General features: G+C 38.0%; 2 protein-coding genes across 3 annotated transcripts; one reads left to right on the top strand and one right to left on the bottom strand.

Annotated features, from left to right (window-relative positions):
• Window positions 1–41: 41 nt before the first annotated feature.
• Window positions 42–10,278, top strand: GPATCH11 (G-patch domain containing 11). Of its 2 annotated transcripts, none has more exons than XM_065729362.1 (9): window positions 42–122; window positions 218–444; window positions 1,525–1,566; window positions 1,647–1,767; window positions 2,540–2,630; window positions 3,176–3,280; window positions 4,018–4,099; window positions 4,424–4,494; window positions 10,197–10,278. In XM_065729362.1, exons 1-8 carry the CDS (start codon window positions 76–78, stop codon window positions 4,477–4,479), a joined length of 771 nt encoding a protein of 256 aa, XP_065585434.1. In that variant the 5' UTR covers window positions 42–75; the 3' UTR covers window positions 4,480–4,494; window positions 10,197–10,278. The 2 variants fall into 2 exon arrangements, with proteins under 2 accessions (XP_065585434.1, XP_065585443.1); XM_065729371.1 differs by lacking the exon at window positions 10,197–10,278 and adding an exon at window positions 4,649–4,931.
• Window positions 6,428–25,524, bottom strand: EIF2AK2 (eukaryotic translation initiation factor 2 alpha kinase 2). The gene is made up of 17 exons (XM_065729313.1): window positions 25,408–25,524; window positions 25,049–25,114; window positions 24,736–24,869; window positions 22,422–22,536; window positions 21,392–21,558; window positions 19,787–19,913; window positions 18,460–18,536; window positions 17,688–17,772; window positions 16,273–16,307; window positions 15,986–16,099; window positions 14,173–14,292; window positions 13,047–13,157; window positions 11,157–11,349; window positions 8,853–8,978; window positions 8,166–8,264; window positions 6,632–6,694; window positions 6,428–6,550 (listed from the first exon to the last, which is right to left on the bottom strand). The coding sequence occupies exons 3-17, from the start codon at window positions 24,837–24,839 to the stop codon at window positions 6,431–6,433; spliced, it is 1,656 nt and encodes a 551-aa protein (XP_065585385.1). The 5' UTR covers window positions 24,840–24,869; window positions 25,049–25,114; window positions 25,408–25,524; the 3' UTR covers window positions 6,428–6,430.
• Window positions 25,525–25,712: the final 188 nt, after the last annotated feature.

Raw genomic sequence — 25,712 nt, 5'->3', positions numbered from 1 at the left:
GGTGGGGCTGTGTGGTGTGCACCTTATCGACGGCGTCTGTAGGAAACAGGTCTGAGCAGGACATGCGTGCTGGCCATGGGGGGCGAGGAAGAGGAAGATTATATGTCCGATTTATTTATTAAGTAAGTAGGCGTTGTTTTTGTTTCATCGTCAGGGATCGTAAGCACGTAAAAATAAACCAGAAGTGGGCTAACGCTTTGCTGGGGTCACATCCTAGGGAGGATGTGAGGCCGGGGCTGCCCATGGTGCGGCGGGTGAGAGAAGCGCTTCAGAAAGAGGGAAAGCAAAAAGAAGCCAACGAGAAGAACAGGCAGAAGAGTGTGAAAGAGGAAGAGAAAGAGCGACGCGACTTGGTGCTCAGCAGTGCCTTAGGCAACGAAAACAAAGGCTTCGCCTTGCTCCAGAAGATGGGCTACAAGAGTGGCCAGGCCCTGGGCAAAAGCGGTGAGTTTGTCACTGTCTGAACAACACATCGTGCTCAGGTGTCCCCTAAGGGAGGCATTAGTGCTGCTTGTCCTTATGGGAATGACCTCAGGTTGCACCAGTGGAAATTCAGGATTTGTATTGGGAAAAACTCTGAAAGAGTGGCTGGGTACTGGGATGGGCTGCCCAGGGAGGAGCTCCATGAACGTGTGGTGTAGTACTAAGGAACGTGGGTGATATTGGCATTAGGTGGACAGTTGGACAGAAGTCTTTTCCAACCTTCATGATTCTATGCTGCCTCATCTATGGAGGCATCTGCCATCCATCTGCATCACTGAGTGCCCAACCATCACTGAACTTTGTGTGTTGTGGCTGAACGAAAGGTGAGAGCAAACTTCTGAAATGAAAAAACGCCTTTTGTGAGATGTGAGGGAAGCAGCAGAACTTGCTGTTCACTAAGTGCACTTCCATCTGCGTGGCTGTGGCATTAAGGAGTTGTTTTAATAGTTGTGGAAAACTAACTGCTCAAAAAATATCAACTTCCTCTTTAAATTTATACTTGGAGACTGGAAAAGAAATAGGGCACACCAGGAAGGCCTGCTAGATGAAATAGAAAGCCAATGAAGCAAAACATCAATAATTGTTATGTCAGTTCAGTGCATCTCTAGCAGATGTTCAACAAATAAGGCAGCCCAGACAGATTCTTGTAATTCGTCTTTCTCCAGTGAAATTCTAGAATAAAAAATGCCACAGAAGACTGTAGCAAAAGAGCCTTCAGCACAGATATGCTATGCTTATCAAACCAACATCATTTTCTTTCTCTTGGGTAGCACCATGGGAAAAAAGACAAAAACAAAAAAAAAAAAAAACACACAGCAGTTCAGCAAGCAGGGGAAGAAGGGAAGGGGGCTCAAATTCAACGAGGTCATTTGTAAAGCACTAAGTATACATTAAGATGAGTTTTTTCTATTTTCAGAAAGCAAAATTTGAAGAAAATGTACTTGTTTAATGGCAAAAGCAGCTGCCCCCTTGACTATACCACACCAAGCATAATCTGAGAAAGATCCCTGCTCTCAAATTTCCCTATTTTTTCCCTTACAGGAGAAGGCATTGTTGAACCTATTCCTCTGAACATAAAAACAGGTTTGTGACATTTTCTAATTTTCTTAGCTGCACATGGCATCTTTTCAGCCTGCTTACATTTCTGTTGTGTACTTACATAGGCAGAAGTGGGCTTGGTCATGAGGAATTCAAAAAGCGAAAAGCTGAAGAAAAACTAGAAAACTACAGACAAAAACTCCACATGAAGAAACAAGCAAATGAACAAGCTGCGGATCAATTCAGGTAAAATGCTGTAAAGGAAACCCCAAACAAGGTGTAAGTGGCCATTCTTTTTATTCATTAGTTTGGTTATATTTTTAGAGTTACTAATTCTGCATGTTGTTTGAATGGGAGGTATGGGTTGAAATGTATGTGTATTGCTCCTCAGCTCTGAAGCAAGAAGTGATGAACGCTATAGTACTAGAAGTATATGCTGCATCATTTATTTTTTAGACCTGTTAACAGTGTAAGCCACATGTATACTAATTATCAAGTCATTTGTTACATTTTAAATCAGAGTACCTTGTCATTTTTTTAATTTAAAATTGAACAGAGAACCCAGAGTGCTGTCGCTACAGTGGTTTTTATGTGCAACAGATTAAAACTCAGGGGAAAATTTTCAGGTTTTATTATTTTAATTTTCTCCTGATTTGCATGTTTATATGTGGAAAAGCAAAGGTGAGAGAAGGTTAAAAGCTATTGCAAATTTTTCACGAATTAAGGAATGCAAAAGCAATATTCAGAGTGCAGTGTCATCAAAAGCTCTGAAGGTGTAACTGAAAGGTATGACTCCCCAAAATTACACTGAAGTCCTACAGGAACAGTGTCAGAAGGCTCTTCATATTTTTGCTGTTGTACTGGCTAGCATGGTCTTTGCTTTTGGGCATTCAGAAGTCTGAGGGAAGTGACATGTCTAGAATCTTAGCAGATTTTCTATTTTAGAAACTCTTTTGACTGTCATGCGTCTTATCATTCACCCATCTGCTTATTTTAGCTATCTACCTTTTCTTAACAGAGTAAGATTAAAAAACAAACAAGAAGAACGTAAGATGGAAGGAGACCTTCGAAAAAGTCAGAGGGCCTGCCAGCAATTGGATATTCAGAAAGTGAGATGTATTTTTCTTTGGGTTGGAAGGAAGGTTTGTGGGTTGGAGATATAGGCTAAAAACAGAACAGTGATTCAGTTTCTGGAAGTTCTCTTAAGTTATGTGGAGAACCATGTTTGTTTGCATCATCAATCTGCCCGTGTTTGCTTCTGCTTTTTGGTACTTCTTGTGCTGTTTCACCTGAAGCAGGCTGTGTGGGACCTTGTCCAGGACCACTGAGTATCTCAGAGGATGGGGGATCATTGCTGAGAAGAGCATATTTACACAAAAAAGTATTTAAAACAAAAAAGCCTTGTACATGCAAGGAGTAGCATGGGTAACTTAAAACTTAGTGTTAGCATGCTCTTACTTGTACTTGAAAAAAGGGAATAAACCTTCTTGTAGACTGCTGTACTGTTACTGTTTTCCACTACAACTTCAGCAATTCTTGGTAACGCTATACAAGTTGAGACTTAACACTCAGCTATTAGAAATAGCTTTTATCCAGCATTTTAAGAAAACCTGCAGAAGAAGATAATTTTCTTTTTAATCCTTCGTTATTTAAGGATATTGAAGTGCCCAAAGAGGTCTGGTACTGGCTACAATCTGAAGAGGAAGACCAAAAGGATGAAGAAGACAAGGATGATGAGTGCACAGGCTCAGACTTAAGTGTAAGCTTTGCAACTAAATGAATGGCTTGATTCAGAATGAAATTTAATAGACCTGTAAAAAAGTTAATTCTATGTATCATTTTCAAAGCTGTAGTAAATGAAATCTTTGCCATCTTAGAGCAATTATTTTTACAGTAATTAAATGACAAAGTATATAACATTAAAACATTGATTTATTACTTACCTGTTTTGAAGCTGATCTTTGGAAACAGTCAAAATGAAATTTTGAAGTCTTAGCCACTTTTATTATACAAAATAATATATCTGATAAATAATTTGCTTTTAAGTTTTAATCTTGGATGCCTCACCTTATTTCTCAGGCTGAACTTTAGAGTTACTGAGTAGTTTCTGAAAACATTCTACAGGTCATCTTCAACTGGGTGCTGGAAATTCATGTTTTCTGAAAACCTCTAGATTACACCACTGTTGTTAGCTTAACGTATTTGATTTACAGTGAAAAGATGAACTGTGAAAAATTCCACCAAAATATCATATATGAAATATATGGTAGCTAGGTGATACTTTTAGCTATATCTGCAGTGCGAGTTTTGTAGCTGGAAAGAATGATGAGCAGACAACCAGGCATCATGGATTCCTGTGCTGTAGGCTACAACTGTGGGGAACTTAAAATTCTACAATAGGAAAAGGTTAAAGAAGCTGTTTTAGCAACACCAATAGCTCAAACTGTCTTAGACTGTATGAGCCTCTAATCACTGAACCCCTATACATATCCCCAGGTATCAGAAAAGCTACAAATCCTGACTGCCTATTTAAGAGAAGAACACTTTTATTGCATTTGGTGTGGAACAACCTATGAAGGTGAGAGTAAACATGCCATGTATGTAAGTGTTTTAGTTCACTTATGCAGGTAGACTCAAATAATTCAGTATATATTCAACCTTTCATAAGAACTATCAGAACTATGCCTATGGTTTTTGCACAAGTTGTTCAAGTCATTTCTCCATTTTTGAGGTCCAAAATCAAACACCATCAGTTTCTTGATGTAGGGCTCTGGATCCCATTTCATGAGTCATCTTCCCTTTACCATAATGCAGATGTGTGATACTAGATAGCTTCAACATTATCAGAAACACTTTTCCCCTCTTCTGCACTAGAATTATTTTTTCTCTGCTTATCCAATAGATGCTGAGGATTTGTCTTCAAACTGCCCTGGAGACAGTGCTGCAGATCATGACTAAAGGAGTTCTAGAGAAGTATGTATAGTTGGTATGCTCTGACCAATATTTTTTTAGAAAATTCAGTGCTGTACCAGAATTCATACATAAGTATGCAGAAGAACAGTAACTTTGTCAGGTTGTACTGCATGTTTCTGAAGCACTTTTATGTGTTTTTTTTTTAATTTCCTAGGTGATGCACAATTTATTAGAAATTAAAACTTTACATTTGCTATTGAGTTACCATTATTGCAAGGCAAGTAAGATTTCCTCAGTCTTTGTTTACACCGTCCCCAGTTGAGCAACATCAACTGATAATAAAATTAAAAGTTTGACAAAGGGTATATATATGGACTAATTATTCTGTGGTAAAGTAGGTTGAACAGGTGGGGTGGGGGGGTTAAATATTTTCAAGGGTGGCTAAGCATCAGAATCTATTTTTTCTATTTTAGAATTTGGGGGAGGAGGGGAGGAATCTTTTGAAATGTCACTAATATCATTTGAACTAACATTGTTATGTGTGTTTACTAGATCACAGAGCATGTTTAATTTTTTAAAATGAAAATATATTTTAATATTTTTTTTTATTCCTAGGGAATAATTGCTTCTGTATACATCCCCCTAATAGAAGGGTACTACTGAGATATACAAATACCACAAAAAATAAAATTCTATCAAAAACTACCAGTACAAAATAATTATTACCTATCAGTAAGTAAGTAGTGATGTTATGGATGCTCTATCTAGGAACTGTAAAGGAGATTCAGCTGAAGTTTGTCCTACGTCAATTTTCGTATTGTAAGAGCACTTTTAAAGTGAAAGGGAATAGAACTGGTGCTATTTTTTCTGTATCTGGATATAATTTCTCCCACATCTTGAGTACTGCAAGGAAATATGCATTGGTCCAAAATAACGGAATGCTTTATTTATGAATAACAACATTCATTATAAGGGGAGAGGGAACAACTTGAATTCATACAAAACATACAAAAGAATGTTAAAATCAGATGGCTATTTAGCAACAATTTCCACAAGACTATAAAAATTCACAAATTCATTCATATTTTAACCAAGCACCTACCTTTAACCTGTTGAACACTTGAGAAAAATCATATACTATTTTATCTCTAACGCATATCAAACTTCCTGCTTAGAAGTCTTAGTGCATTTTCCTTTATGGAGGTAAGCAGATTACACAGCAGTGAGATGCACCTTTTCAAACTCTCATCTGAAGATGAGAGTCAGAAGGACTAACCTGCCCATCTTTTCTTCCCTGCACAGTTCTTATTCAGTCAAACATGATATTGCTTAAGCATATAGCCAAATAGTAATGGGCAGTCTGTTCATACTTTATGTTGAGCTGACAGTGAGGCCAGCACAGGTGTTCAGTACTCCTGTAATCTGTGAGACATGTCTCAATGCCATAATAAGTGATTCAAACCTTACAGTATAGAAAAGGATGTCTAAGGTGCTCTCGAGAAAGTTTTTAAATGGTTGCTACTGAGAAAACTTGGGGAGTATTTCTGTATTAAAAACACCCTACCTGTTCCTATAAGGAAGAACAAAAAAAAGCAAAAAACAGAGCTTTTCAAAAGTTTAGAGCAAATATCTGTCTTTCCCAGAAGCTGAATACTTAAAATTTAAATGTTCAAGGAAGATCTAATGTAAAAAAGTATTAAATTTTAGAGCACTGAAGGTGCTAGGTGTTTCAAGGAGTAAATAGTGAGAAGAAAGTTCACCTTAAAGAACTGAAATTCAGTCAAGACTAACCCATGTGTGTATCTAATATTTTTTTCTACCAAAAGTAACCTTTCCAGTTCAGCACATCATCTCCTCTGGTTTTAAAAGGGAGAAGTCTAGTAATTAATATAAACATCACTGTGAACAAATCAGAAAGGTTTGAATCACGTGCCACAAGACAGCACGGCCTGAAAGCCTGTGGCATTCAGACTTTATGAATGTTACTAAATGGCATTTAGTAACTATAAGCTTTAAACGAGTTGTCTTTATCAACAGACTTCAGAATATCAAGTATTTGAGATACAGAGCATCTTTTTGAGGGGTCTTTTGAAAGCATCCTTTTGATTATGGGTACCTGCAAAAAGACAAAAGTTTTGAGTATTTTTTTAATGACTAAATAATAAATTAACTGAAATAGTATATTGAAATAACTTACTTGTATTTTAAATTGCTTGGAAAAGTCTGATGGAAGTTTACCATCTCTAACATCCTGCCATATCTAAAATCAAAACAAGATAAAAAGTTTCAGTATGCTTTCATTAATTATATTTTATATCTCACTTCAGGACCCATACAAATCCATATAACAAAGCTTCTAAAAGAAGCTAACTACAGAAGTTTGAAAGTTTGTCATTTAGTTGTACTTCATTTTGTCTTTTTTTATAAACTTGTCCCTCTGTAAACTTAAAAGCTTCGCAATCCACAGTGATGCATTTGTTTTGGCAAACCTCTCATTCACAGCCATTATCGTTCTCTTTTCAATTTAGAAGTAATGGTTTTGTATCTTCTTACCACATTACAAAACACACGCAATGTCTGAAAACTAAATTTCCCACTTTGACAATGTTTGTATGTTGTTACTGGCAAACCAAGCAGGCGTGCTTCCTCCTCTTTACCTTGTTCAGTGTTACACAACTGTTCCTGTGTCACTGCAGAAAACGCTAGGTGGAGTTCAAAGCAAGTAACACTGAATTTCTAAATGTAGGTTTTCAAGGACTGCTGCTAGGTTACAACTACTTTTTCACATTAGGGTTTCCAGTTAGTCCTGCCCTTCTAACTTTGACACCGTGGGACCAGGGGCATGTTTGCATTTGGCTGTAAGCAGGCACAAGGTGTCTTTAGAAAATATGATAATGTAGCCTAACAAAACCAAGATGAATCTCTTGAGTCAAACACTTTTGATATGGTTTGCTTATACTGGCAAAGGGTCAAGCTAACAACTTGTATGATGTTCTGGGTCCAGTCACATTCATTTATCTTAAAACATAATTACATTGGAGAAGATATTCAGCATCTACATCCCTCCCCTGTAAATATGTAAGTTTGAGTATACTTGCTGTTATATTACGAACATGCAATGAAAGATATAAAAGACACAAAATATACATTTTCAAGCAAAGTTTAAGTAACATTGTTTTCTTTTTTGAAGTACTATTTTTTTTTCAATTGAAAGAAAGCCATATATTTCACATCACTTTTGTTTTCATTTTGAAAAACTGCAAATACTTCAACTTCATTCTTGCCCCTCACTCAGAAGTGAAGAAGAAAGTATGGCAGCGACTAAACTCTTCCACTTCTAACTTCTGTTTACATAGAGAAATATTCTTTTCCAATATTCTGATCAAATAAAAAGCTCCATCAGAAATTTGAATTGTTTTTTGTATTTATGTTGTAGCTTTCTGACGTGCTTCTCTATTTTGATATGTACGTAGCTAACAATAGTCAGGCTTTAATCAGTACAAGAGTAGGACATAAGTAAAATAAAGCCAGTAATGTTTCTTCAGTTATAAGATTTTAACTGAAGTATGAGGGATTAATGGGCTTGACATTTTTCCCTTCGTTTGTGTCTGCAAATGGAGATTGTACAGCCACAGTACTGGTTCCTTTTGGCATATAATTAGTATAAAATAGCAGCAACAAGGCAAAACAATGTCAATGCAAGATTATTTTTTAATTTAAAGATTACATACCATATTTTTCTCATGGCGACTGACCAATGCAGAAAGAATTTCAAACCAAATCAATCCCAGTGCATAAATGTCTACTTCCTTTCCATATCTGTCCCCGAACTACAAAGAACACAAGAAGAACAACGTAGATGTGAAATCTAGCCGGAAAACACTTCTACAAAGGCAAAATCTGAAATCAGTAGAAATTGGCACCTGAAGACTACAGGAACAGTATTAGTTGATCTTCATATTAACCTTTAACCCTTTTTTTGCTACAGACCTGTTAAATAACAACTCTAATATCACATTAAATACACTGAAAAGACTTCTACAGAACTATATAGATAAGGCATACTAAAGTTTCTTTGTTAGAAATGATGAAACAAACTGAGGGACTCAAATGCTGCAGTTAACAGAGATCTGAGGATACCTAAATTTGAACTGAAATACCTGGCTGTCAACTTGTTCTGCAAGAACATTCGTTACAGCACACAGCAGTATCAGACCTCTTACAAGCACGTTAGCTAAATTAAACCACCGTGTTCATAGGCTCTCCCTCTCCAGAACAAGGTTATCCATCTATACAGTCATATCAGAGAACTTCAAACAACTTGGTTTAGTACTGAGAATAGGGTTGAACACAACCAGTGCTGAATTGATAATGCAGAACGCATGCAAATAAGGCAAGTAATATAGCAAGGTAGATACCTGTTCTGGTGCCATATATGACTGTGTTCCTCGGTTCTTAGTCAGAGTGTCATATGTCACAGAAGTCACAAGACCGAAGTCACCTATTTTTATTTTTCCTTCATGTGATAGGAATATATTCTGAGGCTAAATATACATATATGAATTTAAAAAAAATAGAAAAAAAGAAATTCAGTTAGAAATTTTGTGACCAAGGTTTATCATCAAGCATAATCAGCTACAGAAGTGCACCCCATAAATATGTGGCAACTGTTCAGAGAAATCAGCTTTAAGAAGTAGGAAACAAGAAAGTTCAATCAACTTCCTTTTTAAACACGCAAACTCAGTTTAAAATAGCATATGCTACATACATATGCTAACTGTTTTTTAACTAGCTGTCATGACTGTATCATACATTAGTGTCCTCCAGTTGCATTGTGCATATCATATGTAATGTCCACAAATGTATTCTGGTCTTTAGTCCATGTCCTGGGATTTTATGCATTTGGGCAAAGCATGTAGGCTTACAGGAAATTCCACTCAAACTAAAGTTTTTCTTAGGCACAGTAGGACTATCTCTACTAAATCAACTGCAGAGTTGGGGCTTACTACGGGTATCTCACAGTATCACTTTGGGTTTTCATTGCCCTTAGCATTTTTAAATTTGACAAAGTCATAAGGAAATAAAATAGAATTTGATTTTTTTTTAATGATGCTTTCCAAACCATCTATCATTCCAAATACGGTAAACTATATTTCTGAATGTTATTAAAGCAAAACCAAACAGCCTCATCCTGTCTTTTACTCAAAGAAGATCCAGTGGACTATAAGGGCAGGAGAGAATTTTACAGGAAATGATCTTTGTATAAAAAAAAAAAAATGCCCAGCACAGTTCTTCTCTTCAAGTATAACCAAGACCACACACATTTATTTACAGTATCTGTAGTGTCTCACCGCTACGCTATCTGAAGACTTCATTCATGCCAGGCACAAACGGACATTCATCTCAGAATGAGGAAAGCTTGAACCTATCCTGCAGCTGTGATTCTGGGAGATCTCAGATGGCCAAGCACCTAAGCTGACAGATCTAAGCAGGGATAAAAGTTCCTAAAATAAAATGTAGACAGACAAGATTGCAATAAAACTTGGAAACAGATTACAAATAGTTTCCATAGATGAAAGGCTGGGGCAGTAGATTCATAGGAACACAGAGAAGCAGGAGAGCAGGAGATAGAGCCAAGGTGAAAATTAAGTGGGACTAAGAAGGAAGAAATGCAGAGGTAAGAATTAATGAGTGGAGACAGAAAGCATTTAGCACACCTCTTTTTTCTGTATAACTGAATGTATATTTCTGGTTTACTTTAGTATTGTAGCAATAAGCCTCAAAGAAAGGCTGGGCTCTAAGAGACAGTGAACATACGTGCCCATGAGACAAGATTCTAAGAGTGGGGAGATCATCTGGAAGGACACTGAATGCAAAACAGAAGATTTCAACCTCTGGCTCAAGAAGGCTATGAAGTTAAAGTTACTGAAGTTCTTGAGAAGAATGGAACACGCATCAAGATCAGCAGCGACTCTCAGTTCTAATATTCCCTGGGTACTTGGAAGTGGTCATTATATGAGGACAATATCCTGAATCAACATTTAATGGGATCCACCACAGCCATTTCTAGTATTTAGGAACACCACCACTCTAACGACTTGTTCACAAAATGAGCGTTTTAAAACTAAGCAACATTATGGCTGGCATATGAAGCACTGAAGGCTTGGAATTTTATACTTTAAAAATATTTTCTTAAGATCATGTGATTATGGACTTGTCGAGACAGTGATATTGTATCCAAAGAACTAGCCTTCAAACGTGTGTGCACAGTACATGACACTAGAACACATACAGTTTTTATCAAATGCAGTATGTATTAGGACATACTATCCCCTTAAAATTTGACAAGTGAAAACTTCCCAGGCTCACACGTTCTTACTTTTGATTGTTTTATTACTACAGATGGTTAGTATTCATTTCTCTAAGGGGCTGTTTTGTGACCCAGTAACACACAAGACACTGTCACTGTCTGTTAACTGATGACTCCTGGTTTTGGTTGGTTGGTTAAGTACTGCATTCTAAGGTCTTTTAATTCACCTCCTGACTTTAGAATGAAATCCAGGCAGTTATTGGGAAAAAAAAGGTTGTATTATGAAGAGGCATGGTACTAGAGTATATAAGAGAGTAAGCAAAGACAAGAACAATTTACATTTTTGTAAACTTCTGATAAAAAAAACTTTTATTGAAGATTTTTAAAATTATTAACTACCTATTCTAGTTACCTTGAGGTCTCTGTGAATTAACTCTTTCGAATGAATATAGTCCACTCCTTTCAGTATTTGTAAAAACTTGTCTAGTGCCATCTCATGATAGTTTTGCCTTTGTCTGTTATTTTCAATCCATTTTTCCAACGGTCCTTGTTCACATAATTCCATTTGGATGAAGAGGCAAGGAACAGTTATGCCCGAATTCTTACTGCAAAAGAAAAATATATACCATATTAAAATTGACAAGATACAGTTCTTCCTAAGCCACTGCATCAACGATTCCCAGATTCCTTTTTGGTAAAAAACAAATGTGCAAACAAAAAAAACCTAGCCACCTACTTTGTTTTTATTTTAATTTTATTGTTACTCTAGATTTAAAAGACCTTATACCACTATGTACTAGACCTGACTATATAACTTTCCAAACCAAGCAATCCCTGCTCTGTTGCTACATACCCCTGGAAGACTCTCTCTGCCTCCTTGTTCACACTGAGAATTTTCTGAGTGCCCCCATTCTTCCCCCACTTGTATGTAGAAGCATGTCCTGAGAAGGAAGAAATAGCACTGTACTTGGGTCCTATCTTTAATCTCTGTGAACTACTGCAAGCCCCTGGTCCATTACATTCAAGCGCAGCATTAGCCTTCCTCTCTTACACAAAATTATCACATTCTTTTAAATTTAGTCCTTTAAAAAAGGAGTGACTATGTTTTACATACACTGAAAGTGTTCAGTCAGGTTGGACATAGCTTTAAGCAATTTGATCCAGTAAAAGATGCCTCTGCAAATGGCAGGGTTAGTTGGAACAAAATGATCTTTAAGTGTCCCTTCCAAGCCAAACCATTGTATGATAAGCCTGAGAGTCTGAAAGATGATGGAAGTCTAAATGAAATACATTCATGGAGCTGGCAGCTTCACGCTTTCTAGAAGAGATCACTATCAGCCCACAGAGACTGGAGATGAGGAAGTTAAGGACAATATAGAGACACTATAGAGAGAAGGAAGCACTTCCTTGAGATCAGGGCACTAAGTGGAATTCCAGGCTGGGGCTTCAGCCTTGAGGATTTTTTCCTTTCTTTAATCCAGTAACCATTTGAAATGCTTAAGTGACATTGAGACTCCAACATAATAATGGTTGGGTTTTTCCATGAAACTTTTTTTGGCCTATTTTACTTCCCTTTTTCTGAACGCAGTACACATATACACCAACCATAATTTCAAATGCATTGGTGTTTTATGGCTATATGCAGCAGCCTACCTGAAAGAGTGCAGATTTATTGCTATGAAAAAGGCTTACCATTGAAACTATGAAAATTTTATAACCTAACTTACCAGCAAAATTCTCATCTCTGCCTTCCCTGAACACTTAGTGCTGAAAGACTACTTCTAATGAAAGAGCTTTTCATTATGTTTATCTACTCTCAACAGCTCTTTGTTCGCAACAAAAACAATATCAGACATCACAATTAAAATGCTAATTTAGAGATTTAATTAAATCTAGGAGTTACTGAATGACTAATAATTCTAAAAATGAAAAAAAACACAAAAGGGAAATTTCCAGTCTGGGATTTGGCAGCCAACTGCCAGATCATTGAAATTTAATTCTAACCTCATATCTTTAATTCTTCATTCTTACACTTTCTATAGATTCAGCAACTTCTGTATGCTAAGAGAGAGGAGAAAGATAAAATTACAAAATGTACAGAATTCACTAAGAAGGTATTTAATTATAAACCATCTACTGCTGAAGAGCACTATGCCTTATTTCCTAACACTAGGTATGTAGGTATCTGTATGCATTTATAGTTGTGTCATTTTGTATAGAAAAATGAAAGGCTGATGACTGCTGTTACAAAATTCACTATGGCAAACAAGTTCGTGAGTGCAAACAACTGTCCTGTAGTTACCTTGAGTCTGGGTAAGTCATAAGATCAGTCCCTTCCCAGCTGTAATAATATCGTACTATGTTCTCATGTTCAAGTCTTGCGAGTTCTTTCACTTCACGCATTACGTTCCTACTGGGAGAAGAAAAATCTCAAACAAAACAAATGGCATTTTCCTACAAAAATTAAACACTGAGTTAACTAAAACACACGATATTAAGTGCGGGATCAAGATAGTTTAACATCAATTTTGAAAAATAGCACAGTGTTCTTACATGGTCAAAACTGTACTTAAAAATTGTTACGGTTTTTGTTTTCCCATTGGTTCAAGTTATTTCAATTGCTAGAAAATTCAATTTCAATTGTTAGAAAAACCCCAAACAAAAATGCTGTAAGGTTTGTTTACATACACAAAAGTCAGTAAATATTCACAATGAACTATTAGCTTGACCTACGCTTCCTGTTACACCGCATAGTGAAGATGAACAGTCTTTACTGAAGAGTCAGCAAGAAGTTCTTTTGTACCGTCCCCTACAGTTGCATATTGTAGGGGAAGACTAACTCCAAATTCAAGTTAACTCTTTCATAGGGAATTACTTGAAGGCTTCTGAATAGATTATTTAAAAGAAATGCAGTCTTTATATTATATATTTATATTATACATAAAGCACTTTTCAGTTACAAACCACAAAACGTATTACTTTTTTTCTTTCCCATTTCCCCTAACTACAGTCATTATGAATTATGGATAAGTAAATCTTCAGACAAGGTACTCTGTCAGAAGTAACATTGCTGCTTGCAATGTTTTTATTAAACAGCAAGTTTTCTTTAAGCACATACTACAGTATTAAATAGAATTCATAAAAATCTGTTCAAGTGTGTTCAGAGTAAGAGCACCTTATTAAATCTACTTTCTCACAGCTGCCTCTAAAATAATTCCAGTGCATGCAAAATTGAAGAGCTGCATGTGCTTTTCAGCTTCATGTAGAAATAAACAGTTTATCAGAAAGACACTTAATACTGAACATTTCTTAAAAGTTCCACTGACTACTAAGATAATACAACTAAACAATGGAAAACTTGATTAAGGATGTCCCAGGAGAAAAACATGCGAACGACAACAAAAACAACACAGATACACAATCCTTACTTTATTAACTCAACTCGTTTGACTGCATAGGTTTTCTCATCAATCTTTGATGTTGCTTTAAAAACGTTCCCAAAACCACCTTTACCAATAGGCTCTATATTTTTATACTCCCGACGAAATCTTAAAAATAAGAGAGAGATTTGAGTTCGCCAACTGAACAGTACTTAACATTAAACTTACAAGGTACAAGGACAATCTTAATAGGACTAATACATATGCTGAATTATCATTCTCCCGCAATCAATCAACACATACAGAAGTCTAAATTATAGTCTTAAAAGTAAAGAAAATAACAAGGGAACTCAACTTCGTATGTTGCTGCAGCTCTCATCTGAAATGCAACAGAACAGGTTCCAATCCTACTTCTATTAAGCATTTCAAAATATATACAAAAGGAAACAGTAGTTCATCTGAGTGGCTACACCTATGGGTAAGAGACTCATCCAGATTCTGAGCTTAAGTTTTGTTCAGTACCGGGCAGAACAAAGTTGAAGGAGATCAAGTCCTCATATTAGCAGTGAGCACAGAGAAAATATTTCCAAGAATTCAATCCTAACATTCTTCAAAGTAACCGTGAACTTAAACATTCAACTTGAGGAATACCCTCTCTTCTAACACAACAATTCTGACAATTCTCAAGTTTTTTTTTTTTTTTTTCCCTCAGTCCATTTCAATCTCACATTTTTAGAGGACTTTGTTTTTATTAATAACATTTTCATCAAACAGGATCTCCAAAAGTGTTTCCCATCTGGCTTTATTATCCTAGTTATTTGTAAACTGGAGTTTCAATGTAGCACACCCTGCCTCTCCCAAATGAACAGACAAGGGGTACACAAGAGGTTGGGAAGGGACAGAGCCAGGTAGATAACCCAAACTAACCAAAAAGATCTTCTATGCCATATAACATCGCACTCAGCAACAAAGCTGAGAGGAGAGCGTTTAAACAGGTTGGCCATCTTTTGCTCAGGAACTATCTGAGCATGGTGCTATCCATGGGAAGTGAGTGACAGTCTTTGCATCAGCTGCTATGTTTTCTTTCTTCCAATTCTCATACTCCTTATTAAACTATTTCTATTTTGAACCACAATTTTTCTCACTTTTCCCCTATCCCACTGAGGGTAACCTGTTTTAGACAATGCTGCCTGAGTGGGGGATTGCACGAGATGATCTTAAATCACTTCTAACCTCAACCATTCTGTGGGAAAAGATGACAAACTGATACCGCCCCCCCTATCCTTTCAACTTTTTTCTTTTAATCCAGATAGATGGCAAGTCTAACTAACCATGAGCTATTTCATCTTCAGTATATTTTTGGATGAAGAACTTTTCCCATACTATGACACGTGAAATAAAAATATTATTTGCCAGAATTTCAGAGAATAGATACCTACAAGGAAGCGATCTGATGAATCAGGAAAGATACTGATAATATATTGCCATAAGCCAGCATATCTGATAATTTTTCTTTTATTAAGGTTAAGGATAATCTCAGTAACCTACACTACTGTGCCAGTAGAAGACAATGTTATCTGCTGAACTTCAGTTGAAATTCTGTTTTTTCAAAAGCTGGTAAGATATTTTCCCTCTCACCTTCACATAAATGGCTTTTGGTTGTAAGCATTAAATATAATTGCAAGTCAGTTGCCACAGTGTGTTTGAAATTCCCAAAAAATCAAATTTCAAAAATCAATTTTCTTTGAAGAAAGAAAATGACTTTTAGAGCAATATTCTCTCACGTTCTATTATAAATAAATTAACTCGACCACCACACACTGTAATTGCTATATAGATCTTAGAAAGAACTCTTCCTTACCTTTCATCCACAGTGTACTCATTGTCATCTGCCTCACTCTTATTTCTGCATTTACTTGACATCGACTTTTCTGGTTCCTTGTTTCTTGCATTATCAAATTTAGCTGCCAATACTCTTTAACAGAGATAAAAATGAAATTTATAGTGAGCTCTTTTTTTCCTAATATGTGACAAGAGGAAATAAACATACCAACCAATAGAGGCACTTATTTGTTAGATATTAAAAAAACACTACATTAGTTTTAAATATAGTCTATAGAAGATAGCAATCTAGAAATAAACACATACCTTTTGGATTTTATGGCAGAACTTGGCACATTTCTCTGCATGAAAAAGAGAAACAAAGTCAACTAAGACATCCTGAGTCCTGGACCTACTGAATTCCTCAAGGGCAGAGAACAGGTGAGAGGCCTTGCAGAAAAATCTTTAAAATCTAAGGACTGGGCAGTTTAACAAGAGCAAGTGCTGGATCCTGCACCTGTGACAAGGTAACCCCAGATCTACGCACAGCCTGGGAGATGAAAGGCTGGAGAGCAGACAGGGAACTGAGGGTTCTGGTTGATGGCAAGTTGAATCTGAGATAGCAGTGCACCATAAGCCCAAGGGGCCAACTGTACCCTGGGAAGCACCAGCCCAGCACTGCCACCGGGAGAGGTTTTCCTGCTCTGCTCCACACAGCCTCACCTCCAACACTGTGCACAGAACCAAAAAATAAGGACATCAAACTACAAGGGCTGCTCCAAAAGTTATGTTTCTTATTTTATTATGTTGGCCTATGACATCAGAAGCAGATGATGATCATATGGAAGTGGAAGTTGAACCTTTCCAACAATATTCCATTAAATTTTGTCATCATGTGGCAGATGAAAGCAGAGAGGCATTCTGACAAAATGGTGTCTGACATGAAAGTGCATATGAAGCAAAGGTGTTACAATCACTTCCTCCCTGTGGAAAAAATTGCACTCACTGGTATTCAATGATGCTTGCTGGAGACCAAACCATGGATGTAAACACAGTGAGGTGGTAGGTGATGTGTTTCAGCAGTGGTGACAAAGGCAGCAGTCACTTCCACTAGTGCAGATTTTTTTTTACAAGAGCAGCATGCAGGTTCTTGTTCACTGCTGGCACAAATGCATAGCTAACGGTGGAGACTGTGTTGGAAAATAGTGTTTTGTAACCAAGAATTTGCTCCATCAGATATTGCAACTGTGCTCTGTTGCAGTTTCCATGAAAATAAACAAGAGGCATTATTTTCAGAGTGGCCTATTACATATTAGTGTATCCAAAGGAGGGCTACAAAGATGGTAAAGTGTCTAGAGGGTAAGGTGTATGAGGAGTAGCTAAGGTTCCTTGGTTTGCTCAGCATAGGAGGGCCTCATGGTGGCTGCAGCTCCTCACAGGGAGCAGACGGCCAGCACTAAGCTCTGCTCTCTGTGACAGACAGGACCCAAGAGAAAGGCACAGAGCTGCATCAGGGGAGGGTCAGGTGAAGCTGGTAACAGTTCTTCACCAGGGGGTGGTCAGGCACTGGAACAGGTTCCCCAGTGCAGACACAGGGTTTGAATTCTGGCGGATGCTGTGTGGATCCAGGAGTTGGACCTGATGATCCTTGAGGACTCTGTTTCAACTCAGGATATTCTATGATTCTTGCTGTATTCACAGACTAAAATGTAATTAGGAGGAAGACTATTTTTATACTGTACCTGATCATTTGAAGGTTCTTCAGATAGTGAGATGTCTTTTACTTTTTCTAACAAGTTACAAGCTGAGTCTCTAAAGGTAATATCCCTGTTATGGATAACAACAGTCAGATTTTAGATGAATGTATGCAATCATGAACAAAAAAATGAAATACTTTCAACAATGAAAAATGAAGCACAGTAATAGCAGTTTTTAAATGAAAGACCTGCAAAAGCATTAACAGTCATGACTGATTTAAACTGCAAAACTCTATCAGGAGAGCTAGTAAAACAGTAACATACTGTAATATATTCCTCCATTTCTACAAAACCTAAAAAGTATGACATCTTTTAATTAAAGAAGTTAAATACAAAGGGTTATTCCAATTCAGCACAGCCAGCTAAGAACATGTTGCTTTAATTCTGAAATCATGAACATTATACAAAGCTCATTTACTTTTGTTAAGCATTTTCTTTTTAGTAGAAATGAAGACTTATGAAGAATGACAAAGGAAAAAAACAAAAGAAATCAGACTGTATAACACAAAAAAGTGCTGAAAGAGTTATACTGAGTTCACAAATGTGTCACAATAGGAGGATGAATGTTAGAAATGTCATGAAATACTACTGCTACTACTGTTGATAGGTGTACCTTTATTCATTTTGTGTTGCAGTAAAAATCTGATAGAACTACACAGTAAAGAAACTATTGAGTTCTTTTTGGGATCAGGTCGCATGATCCCCTAAAAATCAGTAAATATTTTTTATTATTATCTTATCAATGTACCCAACTTACCATGACTCAGACTGACTTGGCTCTCTAGAGAAATTACTAAGTTCATGAAATGTAGAACTAGAGCTATCACTTTTTGTCTGAAAAAAAGGAAAGAATAAAAAGAACAGTAAAAAAAATATCACATTAAAAAATCCCTAGTACAAAAACATATCCTTCTAAGAGCAAGGTCCTAGAAGGCAGTTGTTAATGGACTGAAATATTCAAAGCACTGCATAAGAATGGCATCTGCCCAATTTCCACCATGACTAGTAAAATATATAGCTCTCTCACAGCGAGCATTTTTCCACTCATATTGTGATTATATATGACTATATTTGTGGGAGTCTGATATCTGACTGAGTAACAGTTATTAAAAGTGAATGTTTTCCTTCAGCAACTGTCTGTGTGAAAAAGTGAGATGTACACAGGCTTTTGTACGTGTAATCTGCATACCTGAAAATCTATGCAGCTGTGCAAAACAGTTGAATGTCTTCAGTGTCAAAGCTAATAATTTAATATTAAAAGTAACATGTAATTGTTACAGACTACAACCCAACAAAAAGACAAAAACTTAAGAGTTTACACTTCAATAATATCCCACAACAAAAAATAATTTAAAAATATTGTAATTCTGAAATACACTGGGCCTTTAAAACTTTCACAAATGTATAACTTCAGTTGCGTTTTGTTTAAAGTCAGAAAGATCTCTTTCCTCCTCTCTGCTGCCTTCCCTTTATTCAAGTTAATTCATATGTACTTCTCTGTGTATTTCAGAAGTGGTTTGGGATCAGTATTATATTTCTGACACTTTTGTGCATGTACAGAAATTAAATGGCTGTCAAAGACAACATCTCTGCCTCCTAAAGGACAGCATTAGCAATTGCTTCACTAGAATCATCTTTGGGACATCATAGAATCAAAAGAACTTGAATTCTAACTCCTGCTTTTGCCATTCTCACGCTTCAAAGATCATTGATCCAACAGAAGGCAGGAGAAGATTTGTGCTTATGTCCAGTCAGCTTGACAATATTTCAAAGAACAGAAAACTGGCATGTAAGAATAAGTAGGAATCGGAAATTTTTAATATACATGCATCCTTGAATGGAAATGTTTCAGACCCATTTTCTGAAATGCACACAGATCTCAACTGTGAAGTGTTTTAATCCAGCAGCTGAATATGAAAACTTCATAAATTTTACCAGCAGAATTCTGTAGCCCAACCAACATATGGTGGATTTGCTTCCACCTTAAGTGGAATCCACAGAATATGTTCTTATACAAGATGAAAAGATCTGCTGAAGATATTAAAGAATTTAAGTTCAGTTTTAAGGCTAGACAGCTCACGTACTCTTGAAGATTCTTGCTCCTGTAGCAACTCATATGCTTCCTTTGCAGCAGCTTGTTTTGCAGCAGCTAAAGAGTTTCCAGAGCCATTTCCATATACGTGACCACTAATTGTACAGCTACAAGAAAACCTGTAAAATATAACAGAATAAATTCTCCTTACACCCTATATTACAAGTTTTAATTTAACGAATTTAAACACTACAGTCAATTGACAACATAGAAAGGAAAGCTGATATATGCATCTTCAGAAGATTATTTCCAGTATATTTTTAATGTAATTGATAATGATAGATAGCTAATTTTCAGACAGTGGGTATTTAACACTTTTTTTTTAAGGTTGAACTGCTCAAAACATCTTATCATAGGCACCTACAATCACAAGTAAACCATCGTTTAATTTTCAAAACAACTGCTTTTGCAGACAAAGTTTTCCAGCAGATATTTTTCAGACATCTAAAACACATACATTCTTTATCACACCTCAGCTGTCATTAACTGGAATGTCTGTACAACTCACTGATCACAATGCATATGGAGACACAGGCAGTCTCTCCTTCACACTTGGTTCTTAGGGTCTTTGAAATGCATGCAGAGAGGTCCACAGAAGTGCCAGAGCACTGAACAATTGACAGTTTGTCAATACTGACTATCATTTTATTGTATCATAGAATGGCTTATGTTGGAGGCAACCTTAAAGACTATCTAGCTCCACCCTCCTGCCCTGGGCAGGGCTGCCACCCAACAGCTCAGGCTGTCTAAGGCTCCATCCAACTTGGCCCTGAGCCCCTTCAGGGATTGGGCACCAACAGCTTCACCAGGGCCTCACCACCCTCTGAGTAAAAACATTTCCTCCTAATACCTAACCTAAATCTCTTTTTTTTAGTTTAAAGCCATTACACCTTGTCCCACCAACGTCAAACTGTGGGAAAGGTTAGCCTCCCTCCTGTTTCTAAACTCCCTTTAAAAATTGGAAGGCTGCAACAAAGTCTCCCTGGAACCTTCTCTTTTCCAGACTGAACAAGCCCAGCTCCCTTAACCTTTCCGCATAGGAGAGGTGCTCCAGCCCTCTTCTAATCATCCTCGTGGCCCTCCTCTAGATCTGCTTCAACAGCTCCAAATCTTTCTTTTACTGGAGACCTCAGGGCCTAGACACAGTACTCCAAACGAGGTATCAATCCATCTCTTCTCCCAGCTGAAGAGACTTAGTTCTCTTAGTCTATCCTCTTAAGCCCTGCCTATCCCTTCTGAGCAGCCAGTAGCACTCTGTTCCAGCACTCCAGCCACAGGACTCGTCCCACCAGGTCTTGCTGATACCAATAATATCACAGGTTTGGGAAAGGACCAAAGCTTCCAGCCCATCCCATTCATCCCTCATACTGTGTGCATTGGTGTACAAGCATTTCAGATATGCTCCTGAACCCACAGTGTTCCTTGGAGTAGCACAGATGACGCCATTAGCCTCAGATGGCGTTGCACCAACCCTTGCATTAAATTCAGTCTTCATAATGGTATCCCCTTCACTCCCATCAATCTTAGCTTTTATCTAATGGTAAATTAGAAAACAAAGAAATATTAAAAGCAAGACAGTACACTAAGTACACCTTACATTGGAGCGTGGGCATCTCCAGTTCTGTTTATGTTACTGTAATCAACGAGTTGCAGTGTCCTTTGTGCATACTTATTTATCAGGCTGACGTAGTCAAACGGAGGTAGCACTTCCACAGCTACAGATGTCACTGGTTCCGGAGAATGCACATTCAAAGGACTATCTTGCTATAAGGCAAACAAAATAGACAACTTAAGTTTTTAAGCTTAGTAAATAGTTCATGGTAAACAGCACACGAGAATTAATACAGCTGCAAGGTTTGCCAGCATTTCAAAATACTTTTAAGATATTCCAAATTAGTATTAATGTACAAATTTGGACATGACAGAGCCACCACAAGCCACAATTATTACATTTTGAATTTCAGAACAATCATAAGTTCTCGAAGTGTTTTGGCAGGGTGTTTAACAACCAAATGCCATATCTGCCACCTCCTTTAGCAAGAGGCAGGGAATGAGCAGTGCCACGTCTCATAAAAAGGACCAGAGCCAAGAAAATGGACGGCAGCAGGAAGCTGCTGAAGCTGCAAGGGCTGCAACTGCTCCTGTGCACGTATAAGAGGGGAAAATGCAAATGAAAATAAATCAAGACAGTATAGAATCAGTTATACCATAAATAATATAACGGTGAGAAAAATGAATCAGATCAAGTTGAAAGGAAGCCATTTTATGAGAAAGGTAGCAACACACATTGATAATAGTTTGTGTGTGTTCTAAAGACCTTATATACAGAACAATTGCCAAGATGTTAAAGGAACACTGTCTGCTCTGGCAGCTTAAATACAAATAGATTTCCTCATCTTTCAGTAACAAAAAAAAAAAAAAAAGGAATATTTATTCTACTATTCTATCAAGAGTAAACAAAATAAGTGTTAAAAAAAAAAGTAGAACAACCGTGAATATGACAGAACAAAGACAACATAAGTAATTGGAATCTCTGCTAAATTAATGATAATTTATTTGCTACTTTCAAAGATTCATCTCCAACCTTCGCTAGCAAAATAAATACGCAAATCACACAGCATACTCACCTCTTGTACAATCATGTCCCACGTTTTTGTTGCTGCTGCTGCTTTTGCCTCCTTCTTACTTTTACCAGTGCCTGCACCATACTCTTTGCCATCTATTCTAACCACAACTGTAAACCTGCAATAAAGGAAACTTATTTGTAATGTTGCTAAGTTTTGTCTCATATATACTTTAAAACTTTTTCAGACCGAACTGTAATTTTACTATGTTTGCAGCACTATAAATCACCTGTGGAGGTATCTGAGCACTCGTGTTTTTATTATATCTAACTCCTGATTGCTGTAATTCTTTACAGTAAAGATTTTAAAAAAATATCTCCTCCCTAACCACAACTACATGCTCTTTACTAGATCTAACAGTGTTTCTAAAAGCACAATCATTAAAGAATGCATAAGGTTGTCACTGTTACAAGGCAAGCTTGTGAAGCCCTAATACCTGTAAATATCTCAGCACTGTAGAACTACGCTAAGGATAAAGATTAGCTAGACTTGATTTCACACATCCAGAAGTGACACTGTGCTTACCATTCAGAGAGTACTGCAGGCTCTACTTAGCACAAAAAATACGGCTGCTGTTCTGTAAGTTATAAATTTAAAGGCAGTCCCTTTCTGCCACTTTTGAGTCTCAAAAAAATAATAGAGATGCATCAGAGAGGCAGAATGGGATTCCACAGTCACTTCAACTTCGGTATAACTCTCTGCTGTCACTGCCATAAAAATACACACAACCAATTCTGCCCCGTAACACCAAGCCACTGATCTTCCCACCTCTGACTACAACCAATCATGCACTACAGCTCATGTTGCAATACAGTGAGTCAGACCAGGAAACTCAGGGGTGATTGTACTCAGTCAGCTGGTATGGTGCTGTGCGTTAAATTTGTGATTATAGAAATGTTGATAAAGATTGAGCTCTTGATGAGCAGTGTTTGCAGTGTATCTAAGCCCTCTCACTCTGCCCTGCCAGCAAGGAGGTTGGGGGTGCACAAGCAGGTGTGAGGGGACAGCCGACCCCAACTGACCAAAGGGTATCCCATACCATACCATGTGATTCAGCAAAAATATTGAAAGACAGGAAGAGGAAGTGCTTTTCCAGGCAGCTAATATGATGAAGACCTGCTTTCTTTGAAATGGATAACCTGCCTGCTGATGGGAAGTACTGCGTGAATTTCTTATTCTGCTTACAGTTTGCTTCAGTTTTCTCAACTTTAACTCCCCAGTTTTAATTCACTTTTGCCCTTCTGATTCTCCCTGCTGAGAATGAGCTCCAGAAGCATCCAAGAGGGTCAGCTTATTACTGCAGCCCAACGTTGTGCATTCTATTCAGAACACTCTAATCAACTGGGATTTTCTCAGTAACGCTATCACAGCTCACATCATCCACAAATACAAGACAGCAGGTTGAATTATATTTTTAACATAACAGAAGATACAGAAAAATGGGAAAGGGCAACAAATTGGATAAATGAGTAAATTTGAAGTGAATGTGCATCTGTTAGTACCATGCAATTCCTTTTGAAGCATGAATGGCACAGGAGGGGAAAAAAAAGATAGTAGATCAAGACTTGAGAGCCAGGTTAATAATTTGCTCAGAGGTTATGGTTGAGTCTGAGAATTAATCAGCAAATAAGAGTACAGGCTGGCAACTGGAGACCACCACTTAAAAGAAACATCCTGATTGTTAGCATAACATTTGTCTTCATGCAAAATAGCAAACAAAAAGAAGGGAATATTATAGATGTTATATATACTATGATCTGTATTAAGGGAAAGAACAGTAAGATATCAGACATTGCATTTCTGTTAAAACAACAAACAAACCCATGTAGTCCATCCTCTGTATAAAATATAAGCAAAACAGTTTAAGTGGAAGACCCTTCTCTTGCAACAGATGTTCAAAAATGCCACATAAAAACATGTTGGCAACCAAGCAATTAATGCAGTCCCTACCTTCACTCTTAGAATTAACAATATAAATAACAAATTACTTTGTAAAAATCAATAAAAAACAAAGCACTTAAATTGCCACATATCATAAACCGCTGGCTGCAACCACCCACCTCTTAAGACAATTCATGACAAAAAGCAGCGGTGCAATGCAACTGCCAGTGACATCTGCTCCCAATAAGCAGCTATTAGCTCTGAGATCAGTTTTCCCTTTGGCCCTACGTGCCCAATGATGCCTTCTGCACCCACCCATCAGTATTTGCAGGCAGCTCTCTGTCACACTTCAGCAAATCAACTTCTGCTGACCGCAGTCTTCACCTGGTTGGTTTTACCTAGTGAAGATGTTTGTTGGCATGTGTGGTAAACTTACTCAGGGTCATGAGATGGGCCTCTCATGTTCACATCGATGTAATCAAGCTTGTATTTATTCTTCTGGCAGTAGCTGTTGATCTTGCTCATACATTCTCGGTCCATCCCGATGCAATATCCGAGTACCCAAGGATTCTGTAAGGAAATATCCAGGGCCGTGCATTAGCCTCATGCAGTGCTGCAGAGACAGCCCCGGTTCTGCCAGAGCACTGCTGTGACAGAGGACAAAACAGTGCCAGGAGGAGAACGGTCACAGAGAATTAACTCTGATTTCTAATTCAAATCATTGGTTTGCAAACATATTTCAGACTTACCGAAATTAGAGATTCAGAAAGTGGAACGGCAAGTTTAGTGACGAAGGACGATTTCCCAGCAGACTTCTGGAAGAGGTTGAATCACTCACACAGGATGCAGAGAGAAATCAGTAATGTTCCTCCGTACAGAATTAAAGCCGCTTCCTTCCGAGCAGAGCGTGCTCTCAGGAGATGAGGCTGCTTCGGCCGTGACAGCGACCAGAGCAGGTAGCGAGCGAGGTAAGAAGGAAGAGAAAAATAAATGCTTATAGAAAAAGAAAGCAGATAAATCAGAAAGACCGTCACAGTGACGGACCCTTTTCAGCGGGAACTCCGGCCGGGCCCCGACCAGCCCCGCTCCCCGCGGCCGCTCAGCTCACCCGCCCGCCGCTTCCTTCGCCTCCGCCCCGCAGCGCCCCGAGGAGCCGCACCGCACTCGACGGGCGCAGCCCCGCCCCCGTTTCCCACGGCAGCGCGGCACCGGCACGAAACGAAAACGAAAGCGAAAGCGGGCGGGGAGCGCCTCGCTCACAGCGCCGGGCCGCGCCGGGCCCCGTCCGCCTGCAACGCTACGGCTTCGCCCGGCGGCCGCTCCGGGATTGCACATCAGGGCACGGGCGGCGCGGCCGCCTTTGCCGAGAGGGCAGAGGACGGCTCGAGCAGCCATCCCCGACCAGGGGCTGAG

Source organism: Cyrtonyx montezumae, unplaced genomic scaffold, assembly GCF_038088225.1.
Source record: "Cyrtonyx montezumae isolate F1298 unplaced genomic scaffold, pur_monq_1.0 scaffold_0, whole genome shotgun sequence".
Classification (NCBI taxonomy): Eukaryota; Metazoa; Chordata; class Aves; order Galliformes; family Odontophoridae; genus Cyrtonyx; species Cyrtonyx montezumae.
This window is presented reverse-complemented; position numbering and strand designations above follow the sequence as displayed.